Source organism: Thrips palmi, unplaced genomic scaffold (assembly GCF_012932325.1).
Source record: "Thrips palmi isolate BJ-2018 unplaced genomic scaffold, TpBJ-2018v1 HiC_scaffold_15, whole genome shotgun sequence".
In the NCBI taxonomy this organism is placed as follows: domain Eukaryota; kingdom Metazoa; phylum Arthropoda; class Insecta; order Thysanoptera; family Thripidae; genus Thrips; species Thrips palmi.
The window spans coordinates 12,151,396-12,167,126 of NW_023144624.1; the positions used below are offsets into that span (position 1 = coordinate 12,151,396).

General features: G+C 61.3%; 1 protein-coding gene across 1 annotated transcript in view; it reads right to left on the reverse strand.

The window, feature by feature from the left end:
• The window catches only part of LOC117641237 (calcium/calmodulin-dependent 3',5'-cyclic nucleotide phosphodiesterase 1-like), a 52,796-nt gene that overhangs the window by 16,999 nt on the left and 20,066 nt on the right, over positions 1-15,731 (reverse strand). The window contains exons 2-3 of the mRNA XM_034378392.1: positions 2,932-3,123; positions 340-568 (exon numbers count right to left, since the gene is read on the reverse strand). Of these exons, the coding sequence (XP_034234283.1) occupies positions 340-568; positions 2,932-3,123 (421 nt within the window). The remainder of the gene's footprint in view (positions 1-339; positions 569-2,931; positions 3,124-15,731) is intronic.

Below are 15,731 nucleotides of genomic sequence, written 5' to 3' on the forward strand. Positions count from 1 at the left end.
CAGACGTTTAGTCTTAAACAGCGGTGTTCGAGTAGGTTCGAGTTCATCCCGCCTACGACAGCTTCCATCCCAGCACGGAGCGCCTGTGAAGTCTCGGATAGGCAACCCTGCCCGCGTGCGGCCGCGACGGGCCTGCCTGCTTGACATTACCATTAACATTAAGGGCTAGCAGGCGCTCCACGCAGATCGACTCCTTCGTGCTCGTCCATAAATTACGTAACGTCTTCTGCCCCTCTCGCAATCACTGGCGGCCCGTACGGAACAAATAAAGGACAGAGGCATCTAGTAAAAAGTTACGTAATTTATGGACGGTCCCTTCTATTCATATACTATTTATACCTGAACGCAGCTTTGTCGCAGGCGTCGGGCGTGTCCACGGCGGGCAAGCAGTCCGTGCTGAGGTCCATGGACTCCACATCTCTAGCCAGCGAGTCGGCGGGGTCTGGGGGCGCCCCCCCTCCGCCAGGGGGCCCGGGGGCGCCCCCTCGTATGACGGTGGGTCCGACGGGGGCGTTGTTGACGGCCTTCTTCGTGCTGCTCCTCCGCACGATGGTCAGCGAGCCTTGCTCTGCAACAGAGGGAAGCATGCGGTTGGCAGACTCGTTGGGGAACGTGGAATCAAGGATTGACACCTCGAATCCAATCTGAATTTGTCGAATCGAATCTGATCAAAAATAGGTGAATCAAAAATTGAACTCCATAAAGTTCAGATTCGAATTGAATTTCCCAGTTTATAAAGGCAAGAGAATGCTGAATCTACCGGATTTGAACCCGAATCGATTCAGCGCCAACTTGATTCAAGGCTTGGTTTGGAACAGTGCGCACAGCCCTGGAATCGCACGAAACGCGCATCGCTGCGCAGCACTGCGCGCAACGCGGAGCGGCGAAGCGGAGCAGGTGGGAATGCCTGGCCGTTCCGGCTGCCGACCCACTGCCTGGCCACGGCGGCTTATTGTCCGACCGGGAAGGGGAAACTTCCAGCGTAAAAGTTCGACCCGAGGCAAGCGCAGGGCTGAGCAGCGCCGAGCATGCAACGCATTCAACGCAGTCAAAGTTAGGGATGGGCGACTGGGGGCGGGGCAGGGTGGGGCAGGGCGGGGCGGGGAAGTGTCACGGTACGACTGCGTCCACGAGCAGTGCTACCGAGTGCCGCTACGGCCGCTACGGCTGGAGGACTCGGGCCCTTACGCGGAACGCGAAAAAAAGCGGGAAAACATTCCAGCTCGGCATTTGAGAAGTTGGCGGCGCTGCCGGCTGCACTGCCGCCTGTCACTCTGGTACACTGGGCCAGCGCCCGGCCAAGCGCTGGGCCGCTGAGTGATGACCCGCAAGACACGAGTCAGCGGAATTTTGAGGGTTTGAGGGTGCGACGATTTGTCTCTGCTTTGGCAGAGTCACGACGGAGACGCGCCTCAAAATGGAAATAGGCCACCCCGCCTGTACCGCGGCCCACGCACACAGGCCAGTCAGGCCAGTCAGGGGGCCGTGGGTTCGAATCCCGGCGACGGATCAGCCCGGCCAGGGCCGCGCAGGGCGCCACGTCTTCGGGAGGACCCACACTCACACCAGCCCAGAGCCTTGAAGATGCTTGTTGCTTTACGATGAAATTCCGGGAGGGGGAGGCGAGGGAGCGGTGGGTGACGGGGCGTGGTTGGGACCATGGTCACGTACCGAGTCCATGGACCGTCCCAAGGACTTTGTGGCCTAACTGTCCGTTCCACAGAACACACACACTGCCCCACACACTCGCACACACACTCGCAGGAACCTGATTTACGATTGGCTGAGCGAGGGAGAGGGAGCGAGAAAGGGAGACGTGAAGAGAGCGTCGATTGTACCGAATGCACTGAATGCAAGGGTCGCGTCATGCCATTGGAAAGCGCGGAGATACGACCTTTACGGGCCATAAAGGCGCGAAAACGCATCGCCCGCGATGGAGGGCGGAAACGCGTGGCAGCGTGCGCTCTGCTTCATGCGCCCTGCTTCGTGCGCCCTGCTTCGTGTACCCTGCTTCGTGTACCCTGCTTCGTGTACCCTGTTTCGTGCACCCTGCTTCGTGCACCCTGCTTCGTGCGCCCTGCTTCGTGCACCCTGCTTCGTGCGCCCTGCTTCGTGCGCCCTGCTTCGTGCGTCCTAATCCCTGCCCCCTGCTTCGTGAGCCCTGCTTCGTGTACCCTGCTTCGTGCACCCTGCTTCGCGCACCCTGCTTCGTGTACCCTGCTTCGTGCACCCTGCTTCGTGCACCCTGCTTCGTGCGCCCTGCTTCGTGCGTCCTAATCCCTGCCCCCTGCTTCGTGAGCCCTGCTTCGTGCGCCCTGCTTCGTGCGTCCTAATCCCTGCGCCCTGCTTCGTGCGCCCCGAGGGCCAGGGCGTCCAGGGCATGGTGGTGCCTTCGTTTAAATCATCCGTCTCGGAGATGACTCCGGGAGAGGACACTGCCTCCTCGGAGAGGATCCACACTGAGAATCCAAACGCTATGAGTATAGCGTCAATTGGTGCAATGCAAAAGCATTGCACATGAAGTGCAATGCCTCCCATTTCCCATGCATAAGCATAGGGCCTTTCGGGGAAGCATTGCACCAAAGGTGCAATATGGCTGAGGCATTGCACGTATGGTGCGATATCGCAGCGCATTGCACCATACGTGCTATACTCATAGCGTTTGGAATCTCAGTGCAGCAATTTATTTCCAGACGAGGAGCGTGGCAGCGTGGCAGCGCGCGGCGGACTCTCTTATTGTCGTCATTCTGGTAAGTGCCGGCTTGTCTACACGCGCGGCCCGCTAGGCCCGCAATCCAGTCAGACCGCCAGAGGGGAACAGGGCACCACCGCAAAAAATGGGGGGGAAAGAGGGAAACAAGTCGGAAAACGGAAAACGCTATGGGCGATGCAAAGTGGAATACACTAGTACGTAGTGCGCGGGCTACTCACGGGCTAGCTGGCCGTTGTGCGGCGGCGTGCCCGAGGGCGTGCTGGCCTGCTCGGGCTGCTCGTCTTCGTACGGCGGTGGCCCCCCGCCGGGCCCCGCCCCCACCGCCGCTCCCGACACCGCCCCCGACACCGCCCCCGACACCGCCATGCCGGGCTGACCGCTCAGGCCGCGCCGGTCTGGAGGGCTGGCCACTGCAACAGGAAACGCAACATTTTTAGAACGAGAGTGCGAGGGAGGAGAGGGAAGGGGGAGGGGGAGGCAGCACGGGGATGGACGACTGACGGCATGAGGCCGCTCACTTGGCCCCGGTCCATGCCGTAATTTGCACCATGTCGCTGCGGACGACACGGACGACACGACAAGCGGACAGGGCGTACAGAGCAGACGACTGCGGGTCCCGGCATCCCCCTGGCATCCCCCTGGCATCCCCCTGGCATCGTCGGCCAAACACGCGAGCAAACGTACAAAACGGACGCCGAACGCTAACGACGAGAGCGACAGCGCCTCCGGCGGGATCATTTCGAACAGAGTTTCGTCCCTCTGCCTCTCAAGGGGCGCCGCCGTGCTCCGAATCGCATCGGTACGAGAGAGACACAGCGACGAAACATTGCGCCGAAGCGCTCTGCTGCTCCAGTCAGTCCCAGTCAGTCGCAGATCGCGGGGCCGCGCGGCGCGGGGCGGCGCGGGGCTCCACCGCGGGGTCGTTAGACTCCCAAATGGAGTGCGGCAGAGTGGCCGCCGAGGCGGGGCAAGCCGGGGCCGGGCGGGGTCGCCCTCGTCAAGCGCATGTCAATGAGAAAGTGGAAAGCCAGACACGGAATAGTTGGAGCCAACTTGCCGGCAGCTGTGCTGTGCAGGCCCGACGGGCCCGACGCCCAACGTACCCGAACGGGGACACATGGACACACCAACCCTGCCATTGTCGACCCCCTACGCGGCGGTCAAGCTCACTTCACATGTTTTTCGCGCCGTACAACCCCTTTTCACGTTTTGTGCGTCTGTGTGTGCGCTCCGTGGGAATACATCGATTGAGTTGCCCCTGGGCACTCCCTCCACAACAAGCCGAAACAACAACAAAAACAAAATCCACGCAACGCCGACGAGGGGATAACACAACACCCCGAAGATACATGCCCCTCGAGTGAGGCTACCCTGCGTCTGTCGCTCTCTCTCTCTCTCTCTGCGCGTCTGCTTCAAGGCCTCCTTATTTGGGCCGGAGCATTACCTACACTCCTTTCATGTGCGTTCCGTTCTATTGATTCTGCGTGGTGAGGCTGCGTGCCCTTTGGCCGGGGGCCCAGGGCCCAAGGCAGCCCAAGGGCTCAGGACCCACAGCGGGGCGCACTGGGGCGAGCCGGGGCGAGCCAGGCCGACCCGGGCCTCTGGGGCCACTGGGGGCCCCCCATGCCGGCCCAGGCTGGGCCACTTCCAAATTCCAAGGCCACTCCATTCCCACCACACAATTTCGCCCGAGGATTATTATTTACTATTCGCTCGATATGGTTCCGCGAAAATAAATAAATCCATAAAAGAAATAGCATAGGGCCGACGCCGCTGTGTGTTTTTGTTTTATATCCCGAGCTGAGCTGACAGTGGCTGACGCGGGGAGCTGACGTCGACGGGGCAGGAATGCTGGAGAAGGGGCACTCCGCGCGTCCGGGTGAGTGTGTGTGAGAGAGTGTGTGTCTGTGTGTGTGTCTGTGTGAGTGGAAAGGACGGGGCATCCATGTGCGCGCGTGTTGTGTCCTGCTCACATTTTCTTTCGCGCAGCCCTCGGGGTCACGGTGTAAAACGGGCCATAAAGGCGGGTCGTGCCGCTCCACTGCTGTGTCCTTTGGAGGCGCCCCGCCGCCCCGATACACCCCGGCCCGATCCACCCTGGATCCACCCTGCATCCACCATCCACGCCGAGCCAAGTGTCTAATTCCCAGGTTACACTGTTGATGCAGGGAATGACGTCGCATTCGTGGATTTGCAGAGAAGGGCCCTCGCATGACCGATGGCTGGATTCGGCCCCCGTCGTCGCACCTGACGTGTTCATTCCGAGTGTTCCCCGGGGTGGAGCAGCGGGCGCGACGCGGGCACCGCGCAGCAACGCGCAGCCCCGTGGAATAGCATAGCCAGGCAGCCAGTCAGGCAGCCAGCTAGTCAGCCAGGCAGTCAGCCAGCCAGGCAGTCAGCCAGCCAGGCAGCCAAGCAGGGAGCTAGTCGAGCTGCAACTTTCAGCCCCAGGTTTAGAGCCTCCCTCGGCAAAACTTGAGCCGCCTTTTCTCTCGCGGGCGATGTTGATTTAAATGGCTGCCCGGCGGCGCACGCAGATTTACCGGTGTGGTCACCCCCCCCCCCCCCTCCCCTTCCCTCTCTCACCCCCTCCCCCTTCCCGGCCGCCCCTATTTGCCGGGCCGACGGTCCCGCGCGAGAAACAGGGGGGAAACATTGGCGGCGTGCTAACGCGCGCGGCAGCCCGGCGGCGCCAAATTTAAATTAAGTAGAAGCACGGAAACAAACGCGAAAATGCGGAGCAGAAGGGCGCCTGAGTAAATCATTGCGGCAACTCAAACAGAACCGGAAACTGCGGCGGTGGCGAGCGGTGCGGTGGCGGCGGCGGCAAAGAAGAGCGCGAACGAGCGACGCGGCGCTATTTCCGCGATTAGCTAAATGCAGGGGGCAATTGGCGCGGAATTGGCAACGCAGCAGGCGACTGCTTTCTGCAGCGATCCGGAAAAAAAGGGGAGGAACCCGGGGAGGAGAAGGATCCAGCGGGACGGTGCTGCGCGAGCAGCTCGCCGCCCACATCGAGAAGGGACCCGCGAGACCCTCCCACTCCCCCTCGTTCGCACGGGCCCACACCTCGCAGTGCTTGCAGCCAGGAGTGACTGAAAGTCACGTGGCCGACGAGGAGCCGGAATCAAATCGGCGGCATTCTCGCCGGCGAGCGGCTGGCTGGGCCGGGCTGGGCCCGGGCGAGGCTACACTCCAAATCCAGGGTGTCTAGAAACTATACGCCTTAGGCGTATGCCACAGAAATGGAACTGCCTTAAGGCGCCTTGATTCTACACGCCAAAGGCGTATACCCCATTGAGCACCTTTTGCAGATAGAAGTTAGCATGTGAACACCATTGGTCGAAGGAAAGGTGCGTGCATTGTACACACCCTGGATCATAGGCACTGAGCTCAACAGGACTCTAGGTGCGTTGAATGCAAACACCGCCCTTGGCCGAGGCCATGCCTACCGAGGCCTTAAAGGGTGTTTACATTCTACGCACCTTGAGTCCTGTTGAGCTCAGTGCCTATGATCCAGGGTGTGTACGATGCACGCACCTTTCCTTCGACCAATGGTGCTCACATGCTAACTTCTATCTGCAAAAGGTGCTCAATGCGGGGTATACGCCTATGGCGTATAGAATCAAGGCGCCTTAAGGCAGTTCCATTTCTGTGGCATACGCCTAAGGCGTATAGTTTCTAGACACCCTGGATTTGGAGTGTAGGCCTGGCCCTTCCCGCTGCCCCGGAGCGACGCGAGCTCGGGAGGAGTCCCTGAATGGCCCCAGGCACGCCAGCAGCGCCAGCAGCGCCGCGGCGAGGCTGTTGGGGTGGGTGGGAAGGCACTGGAAGGGACGCTCCGGGCTCGGCTCCGGGCGCCTGCGAGGTAGGCAGTGCCGGCGTCACGGGACTGGCTTGCCTGTCGGCCTGGCTGTCGGCCTGCCTGTCGGCCCGCATCTCCCAGGATCGCCCAAAGCCACGGCAAATTACATGCACGCTTCTCTTCTTTCTTTCCGCAGCAAAACGAGCGTCAGATGAGGCGAGGCTAACCCAGTGTGTGCGTGTGCTCTGCTCCGCGCGCGTGTGTGTGTGTGTGTGCCTGGGGGCGGTTTACAGCAACCACCTGTTCCCGCCATGCGAGGTTTTGCCGTGCCCGGGTTGGCCTTGGTGCCTTGGTGCCGCACCCCTCGTTTTATCCCTTTTCCCTGCATCGCCACAACGATTTACTCGCTGCAAATGATAATGTCGGCACGTCGCATGGATTCGCGGCGAGCGCTCCGTGACGAGTTCCGTGACGAGGTTCGTGACGTGGTTCGTAACAAAAGGACGTTCGTGGCGAGAAATGTGACATGAGGTTATCAACGAAATTTGTGACAAGGTTCGCTACAAAATTTGTGACAAGGTTCGCTACAAAATTTGTGACGAAGTTCACGACGAGGTTTTACAACAAAGGCCCGTGACGAGGTCCGTGACAGATCCATGACGAAGGCTCGGAAGAAGCCCTTTCTGACGAGGTCCTTGATGAGGTCTGTGACCAGGTTCGTGACGAGGTCCGTGGCGCCCCGGCCGCCACGTTTAAACCTTTTTCCTTCTTATTCTGGCGGCCTACCTCCAGCGCGCTCCAGCGCGCTCCAGCGTCACAGCTGCGGCGTCCCCATGGCAACGGCCTCCGCCAGAGGATCTCAGCCAGAGCTCACGACGGCCGTTCGGTCTCGGCCGCCGCCAATTCGTTTCGCAGAAAAAAAAATTAAATGTGGGTCCGCTTTCTTGCGGCCAATGGCACGGCCGAATGGATTCAAACGCGCCGGAGGTAATCTCTCGCCGAGGCTAGTCGGCCTGATTCAACGAGGTGTGCGATATTGGCGGGAATAACGACATCAGAGCGTGCTTTCTGCTTTCTCAAGGAGATTTTCCGGCAGGCGGGAATGCCGAGGCCGGCCGAGAGGCGGACGCGAGGGGCAAACAACTTCGTCAAAATTTGTACACCGTTATTTCAAATTCACGTTATTTCACGTTATTTCATTGTTACTTCAACGTTATTTCAAGGGTATTTCAACGTTATTTCGCGTTATTTCGTGTTATTTCACGTTATTTCGTGTTATTTCACGTTATTTTGCGCTATTTCACCGTTATTTCACGCAATTTCACGCTTATTTTGGCGTTATTTCAACGTTATTTCACCGTTATTTCACGTTATTTCACCGTTATTTCACGTTATTTCACCGTTATTTCACGTTATTTGACGGAAAATGTACACCTAAATTCAAGTTGTTTGCCCCTCGGGCGGACGAGGAACGCGCTATTATTATCAAAGAGGGAGAGGGACTGCGGGACGGAGGGACCCACAGCTCCACCTGGAAATCAGTTCCCTTGCCGGCCGTCCCCCGCTGGACCGTGGCTGGACCGTGGCTGGACCGTGGCTGGACGGAACCCCTCTGAGCTCGGCAGAGGGCGGCGGTCGGCCCGCCTGCCACGTCCAACCTAATTCACAAAATTGACATGGCAAGGTTAGGTCGGCTGTCCCGCTCTGTTCTTCGTTCGCAACCTCTTCACCCTCTCCGCCCGAACGACGCGCAATCTCCGCTAATCTTTTCCTAAACTTGGAAAAAAAAGAAACGAACAAACAAAACGTTGAGATCAGCGAAAATGTGGAGCACGCTCTCGGCCGAACGAACCAACCGCAGCGACAGAGCTCGACGTGTTTACGGAGATAATGAACTGGGGGCAACTTAACAGTGTGGACGCGGTGGAAAACTCTTGAGCGACTGCCGCGCTGCCGCGCTACGCCGCGTGCTCGGCGCCCGCTACGCGCCACGCCCGCCACGCCCGCCTCGAGGTAATTTCAAGTTCCTTGGCCCGAAATCCCCGCGCCGCACTCGCCCCCACTTCGGCGAGCATTAACCACCCGGACAGACTGCCGACTAGAGGCAGCCGTTCATCGCGCCCTATCCGAGGCCCCGGCAGCCCTTGCCGCCGCTTGCCGCGCACTGCCGGCCCTTCAAGGGATCATCTCTCACGCTCCTCGGGCCCAATTTCCCTGGTGCACCCCTCGGAGCAGGCCGGGCAGGCACTCCACTCCACTTTTCTCGTTACGAAAGTCCAATTGCAAGTAACAAGACCGAGCCGTTCGTTAGCTATCCAGCAGGGACCTTCCCTCGGTACGTGCGAACGCGGGGCAAAGGGGAGAGAAAGGGCAGCCGGTTCAAGGAGTGGAGGAAGAAGAAGAGGAAGGAGGAGGAGGAGGAGGAGGAGGAGGAGGAGGAGGAGGAGGAGGAGGAGGAGGAGGAGGAGAGGAGGAGGAGGAGGAGGAGGAGGAGGAGGAGGAGGAGGAGGAGGAGGAGGAGGAGGAGGAGGAGGACGGAAGCGGACGGAGCGGCTTTTGGAACGCATGCAATCGATGTCATGATCAAAGGCCGGCACTCCGACTCCTCTCTCCTCTTTCTTCTTCCTACTTCCACTCCACCTTCCTCGAAAGGTACGCTAAATTGTTTCATCCGATTACCGCGCCGCATTATCGCACCGCGGCTTTGATCGCGTCACTTAATTTTTTTATTGTTTTCCGCACTTCTCCTCTCTTTTTTTCCGAATAAAAATACGGGACTGCACAAAAGGAGGGAAGGGAGCAAGGCATTGTAAAGGTTTCCCCCTTTCGTCTGGATGACTTTTATCTGATGAAAAACGTACCGACACAAAAGGGGCCTGCTGTCCCAGTGTGTGGCGTCTGGGAGCGAGGGTAAAGGGAGAGGGGGGGGGGGGGGAACGGGAAGAGGGACCTTTCCCGTCTGACGTGGCCGACGCTGGTCAACGTCACACATTGTACCTGAATAGGGTAGAGAAAGGAAAAGACCCTCGGGCCGGCGTCGGCCCAGACACATGCGACGCACCGTGCGGCACTGTGCGACATCGGGTGCATGTGTGTGTGTGTGCGCGTGCATGTGTGGGTGTGTGTAGGTGTCTATGTGCGTGGGCCCCACACCTGCATGGATGATTTGTGGGTTGTTACAGTGCAGAGAGGACAATCGCCGCCGCTGCCACTGTGTGACCCGACGGCCCGGCTAACGGAGCAGAAAGGCCAAGCAAGCAGCGATGAGATCCGGGGCGGGGCGGGGTCTCTCCTTTTTGCCGGCATCACGACAAGACCCACTCAGGAGGGGCCGTGTCGGGTCGTGCCGGGCCGTGCGTTCCATGTCACGCGCGGGACGCGGCCGAGGCTTCATCTGGCTGGCTGGGCTAGCCCTTGCCCCGGCCGACCCACTGCCATGGATGTCCCAGCCCTGGGGCCCTCGGCATCGGCATCCCGGCCCCGGCTTGGGCGTTCCGGCCCTGCGCCCCGCCCTCGCCTCGCCCTGCGCCCTGGCCCAACCCCAATCGGGTCGAGGCAAGCCGAGGCGAGCCGAGGAGAGGTCTCCCTTCTCGACCTTCTCGCCGCTCCGCACTCCGCGCTCCGCGGGCCGAAAATGCAGCGCCGGGGCGACGCGGGGAAACGCAATCAGAGGAGTGAATGCGGGGCGTGCCGTGCCGTGCCGACAGTGGCGAGGCGAGGAGAAGGAGAGCGCCCGCCAAGTCGGGGATAGGCCAGCCGCACGCTCCACAGTGTCGCGGGGCTGCCTACCCGGCCAGCCACAGGCGCTACGGCCGGAGCGCAGCGACAAGCCTTGCTTTGCCGTGAACAGTTCACCGCCGTCAGTTCACCGGGGGCAGTTCACCGCCGTCAGTTCACCGGGAGCAGTTCACCGGGGGCAGTTCACCGGGGGCAGTTCACCGGGGGCAGTTCACCGCCGTCAGTTCACCGGGGGCAGTTCACCGGGGGTGGTTCACCGGGGGCAGTTCATCGGGGGCAGTTCACCGGGGGCAGTTCACCACCGTCAGTTCACCGGGGGCAGTTCACCGCCGTCAGTTCACCGGGGGCAGTTCACCGCCGTCAGTTCACCGCCTTCAGTTCACCGCCGGCTGTTCACCAAACAAGAGACGATAGACCGAGCGATAGACGCTGGAGGGGGTGGACGGCGCCGCAACGTCCCTCCAGCCCACGCTTAGGCCCGCCGCGTTCTGATTGGTCTGGGCAAAGACTCATCGGCACGGGGCCTAACACGAGGCCCAACACGGGGCCTCTATAGACCACGGCCGCCTGCCTGGCCGCCCGCCCGTCCCAAATTCACCTGATGTCGGCGCCTCCTTCACCGCCGCCCACTAGCAGCAGCAGCGTCGCCGGAGAAAGGAAAGGAACTCCCGGAGTAAACTAGAAGCCGTGTTCATTCTTCGGCGGCAAAGTTCGGCCGAGTCGGCAATTAGCGCTACACTGCAGCCGAAGCGTGCCGAAGCCGAAGCGTGCCGAAGCCGAAGCGGGCCGAAGCCGAAGCGCGCCGAGCGAGTTGCATCGCCCGATTATTCTCTTGGAACAAAGCGGCCCAAAAATTGGAGCCCCCCACGATTGTCTGCGTGGACGTCAAAGTTTGCCGAGCTATTTCGCAGATCGGCTTCGCTCCCTGGATGCGCTCCCTGGGACGCGGGTACAGTGGGTCAGAAGAAAGCCGGAGGCGGTGAAAACTCTAGACGCGTTTTGAGCTCCAGAGTCGCTAAACGGGACTCGAACCGGACGTGTGACCCCACCATTGGACTCCTCGTTCGGAGATCAATCTATTGGAGGGGGCGCAAGTTCGGTTTGAGTGACATTTAGCGACTCTGGAGCTCAAAACGCGTCCGGGATTTTGACCGCCTGCACCGGTCTCCTGGACCACAGCGGCAGGGTGGGAGGCTGGCGGTGCGAGGCGCATGCGGGCTGCGCGCAATATGGCGGTACGAACCTCCGAGCGCGCGGGCGGCCAGAGGGTTGCGGCCGCCTTCCGTCTCTCTCGCTCCCCTGCGGCACGGCCCGCGGGAGCGAGAGGGACGGAGCGCGCCGTTATTCAGCGGGGGACGTCGATGGCTGCAAATGAATATGAATGCGAATGAATTGGCCGGAAGGGCCGCGGCCGACACGGGTTGCTCATTAGGTCCGTGTCGCGGTAACCACACCTCGTCGCTCCGTCTCTCTCGCACTCGCGGGGCGCGCCGCTGGCGTGCGAGAGAGACGGAGCGCCGTCCGGACTCAGCCTGCTGCGTGCCGCCGACGGCACTCTGTGCTGCTTTTATTCGGCAGTCTGACTGGGCACGGCTGCTTGACCCCGGCATGCACCCTCGTCTCCCGGGCTCCGTTCCACTGTCGTTGTTTTTGTTGTTGTTTTTCCGCCTCGACTCGCCACCCCTATGGGCACGTCCTGCCGGCGCAGCGGCACGGCGCGGGGTCAGGCGCAGCTCATCTGCCCCACGCTGGTCCTTCACCCAGCACCGCCAAGCCAAGCCACGCCAAGCCACGGCACCTCGGGCTCCAAGGTCACGGGGATGGCGGCGCGGGAGGGGAGGGGGCAGCCTTGCCTTCAAACGCGGGGCGTGGGGGTGAATGTCAAGAGCATTTGACTTGGCGGAGAAAGAGAGAAATGAAAAGTAGAAATGTAAAGAAGGGTTTGAGGCGTTTGGGGGATTGTCATTAAGACGCACAGCTCAAGGGAAGGGCTTCTGAGTCCGCGCTGAGAAAGCAGACGGCAGGCAGGCAGGCGTCGGAGCATTGCTTTAAATCGAGGTGAAATGGATTAAAGATAGTTGAAAGGCACAGGCAAAAGGACAAAAACCCCAAAACACGCCAATCGGAACCTCGTCCCGCCCTCGCTGACACGGCGATGCTAGGCGATGCACGACGCTCCAGTGGAGGCAACGTGTCCACGCGACTCTCCTCCCCGATCCGCCTTTTTCCCTCGACTAGCGGAGACACTGGTGGGACTTGGCGCACAGACGCAGAAAGCTAACGACTCGAAACACGACTCCGACGCTCGCAGCGCCCCCGAGCCCCCACGGCCCGCGCCCCCACGGCCCCACGCACAACATCCACCTAAGTCCCGGGGATCGGATCCCTGATCCAAAGCTGATCTGCGCTCAGGGCTGTCGGGCCAGGGGGCTGACGGGCCAGGGGGCTGACGGGCCAGGGCCGGCACGGCGGTGCGAGAGAGCGAGCGAGAGTGTGTGTGTGTGAGAGAAAGAGAGAGAGGGCAAATCGACCGCCTTTTCACCACGTACACCAGTCAGCCTTCCGGGGTGCCACAGTATTGAGCACACACATACACACACACACACACGCACGCACACACACACACGCACGCGCGCGCTGGCGGGCCATCTTCAATACGTTCTGGTTAGGGAAGAAAGGGAGCCCGCACTTCCCTCGAAAGGAAAAGCTGGATAAATCGCGAGCCTCGCCGCGCCGCGCCTTGACGCGCCGCGAGGGGGAGGGGGAGGGGGAAGGTACCAACTGCACGCGGACAGGTTGGCACGACAGCCAGGGAAAACTTTCCCTCACCGCCATCCCCCATGCCGTCCTCTTTCCCGCCCCTGCCTCGCTATGCTGACTCATATTTTTAATTAAACGGGCGGTGCTCGAGAAGACACGCACTGCGAGTTTAGTGTGCGTGTGTGTGTGAGAGAGAATGTGTGTGAGTGTGTGTGTAGCGTGAGGGTGACCTCTTTGACGATTCCACGCACGCGTCCTCTTGTTTCGCCCCACCTTTTGCATTATTTGCATTTATTATCCTGCCGCATAACAAGAGGCCAATCCTCTGTCTAAACGAGCGCGGACTGCGCCGCTGCGCCGCCGCGCCGCGCGCGAGGGGTGGGGCTGGGGGGGGGTCCTCTTTCGGCTTTTTTTTCGTTCCTTTTCCCCCACCCCTCCCCCTCTCCCACTGCCCCCGGCAGGTAGGCAGGCCGCAGTGCGCCGCAGCAGCGGTTTATTCCCCACACGTCCACCTTCTTGTCGTGGCGGGGTGTGGCCGAGAAACAAATGCATTCACGGCGGGGACGATGGACAGGGGACAGGCTGACAGACAGACAAGCAGACAGACAGACAGACAGGCAGACAGACTGACAGACAGACAAGCAGACAGGAAGGCAGCGTGTGCAGCGACGTATGCGGCGGCAACAGGTGTCCGCGTGCACCGTGTGCATCCGAATGCACCGCTACACGGCCTGCTGGACTTGGCGCACCATTTAACAGATGAGAGAAATAGGCAGGCGGGCAGACGAGCAGACAGACGGACGGACAGACACAGATTGGGGGCCGACGGCGGTTCTGAGGGGGCCCATAGGTGAGGCTACACACGGACCGCAAAACCGCAGGCGGGGGGTGGCGGCATGGCAAGAAGGGGGAGGGGGAGGGGGGGGGTCAGTGGGACCAGGGGGCTATGCTTGTGTCCGTTTTCTCGTGTCGCGACCCTCGCCCGGGACGCTGCCCTGGGCACACCGACCCAAACCCCGAACCCCGAACCTCCCAGACCTGGCTGGCTGGCTGGCCTGGGGACGAGTAGAGTGTACTGTCAGGGGCAGGCAGAGCAAGCCACAGCCACTCACCTGTGTGCGTGGCTGCGTGGCGGCAGGGCCCTGAGTGTGTGTGGGTGTGTGTGTGAGTGAGTGCTTTGGCGCGCGTGCCCGTGTGTGGGTGCTAGATAACCCCGCACGCGAACTTGGCGCTCGGGGAAAGAGATTTGCCGTGATCCCGGCGGCGGGACGCTGGGACGCTGCGACGCCGCGCATCGAGGTGGCGGGGGTAATCGGGGCTGCACGGCCTCACCGACGAAACCGGATAAAGGACCTTACGTCGGGGCCTCACGGGGCCTCACGGACAACCAGCGACCTACCTGCAAGCAAAACAAACAGACGGCCTTGTTAGAGCGACCGACAATAACATTCTTTCGGAGGGAAGGGAGCACCGCGCCAAAATAACGTCGCGGGCGTCCAACGAAGCGACGCCCGGCGACGCCCCGCGGGGCCGCCACTCGCACCACTCCAATCGGCCGGCACGGCACGCCACGCCACGGCACGCCACGCCGCGCTTATCATAACCATTAGTTGCTTCACTGACTGGCCTGGCAGGTGTGCCAACACTGCGCTGTGTACCGCCGCTCTCAAAGCACCACCGCAGCGGCCCCTGCCCCCTGCCCCCCGCCCCGTGCTCCTGCTCCTGCCGCCCCCGGGCCGCGCCGGGCCGCGCAAACAAAAATGCCAAACACCAAGTCACCCGTCACTCGGAGCGAAACGGAACCGCGAAATATAAAAAGCGCGCCGACCGAGCGTCCTGCAGGTATTCCGGCACCGGCCGAGCCCCGCCCCGCGCCCCGCCCCAGCACTCGAATAAGGTTGGCACTCCCGGCTCAGCCAATTCCGCCAAGGTCGGTGGGGACCCGTTAGAGCGGGCGGGCAACAGGGCAGCAGGGGAACAGTGAACAGGTCAAGAGGGAGTTTCGCTAAGACGCTCCCGTTTCATCTCTTCCCTCTGTTATTATTTTCATTCCGCCCGAGACGCGACGAGCCGCGGAAAGGGGAGGAGGAACAATGACAAAACCCTCCGCGGGGAGCGCGACCACGGCCACCTTCGTCTCTGCCCGGAGTCACTAATGAGGACGTGTTCCGCGTCCAGCGTCACCAGGACGTGTCACCAGGACGTGTCACCAGGCCGTGTCACCAGGACGTGTCACCAGGCCGTGTCACCAGGACGTGTCACCAGGCCGTGTCACCAGGCCGTGTCACCAGGCTGTCACCAGGCCCTGGCAGCAGGCCGAGTCTTGGCTCTCCTCACAGTGTATCGACGGTGACGCGCAGTGACGAAACCAACAACTGCAGCATCACAATTATGTCGAGATTACGTATGATTTGCGGGCGTGGCGCGCCAAACGGGTCGCGGGCCACGGCCGGCCATGGCCGTGTCGAACGAGAGGCTCAGGTCAGGCCTGCAGACTGAGAGTCGTTTTGGTCGGTCGCGCCGTCTCTCTCGCACTCATGGGCAGGCCGGGCGGACTGGGCAGGCCAAGGGGCAGGCCAAGGGGCAGGCCCCGCGAGACTGCAAGACAGAGGCGGGCGGCGGCTCTCAATTCGAGCGGCCACAAAAAGTGCGTCCGTTTCGGGCCGGCCGCTGCCGCCGCTGCCCTTGGACACGCCACTCGAGGTCCGGTCCTTC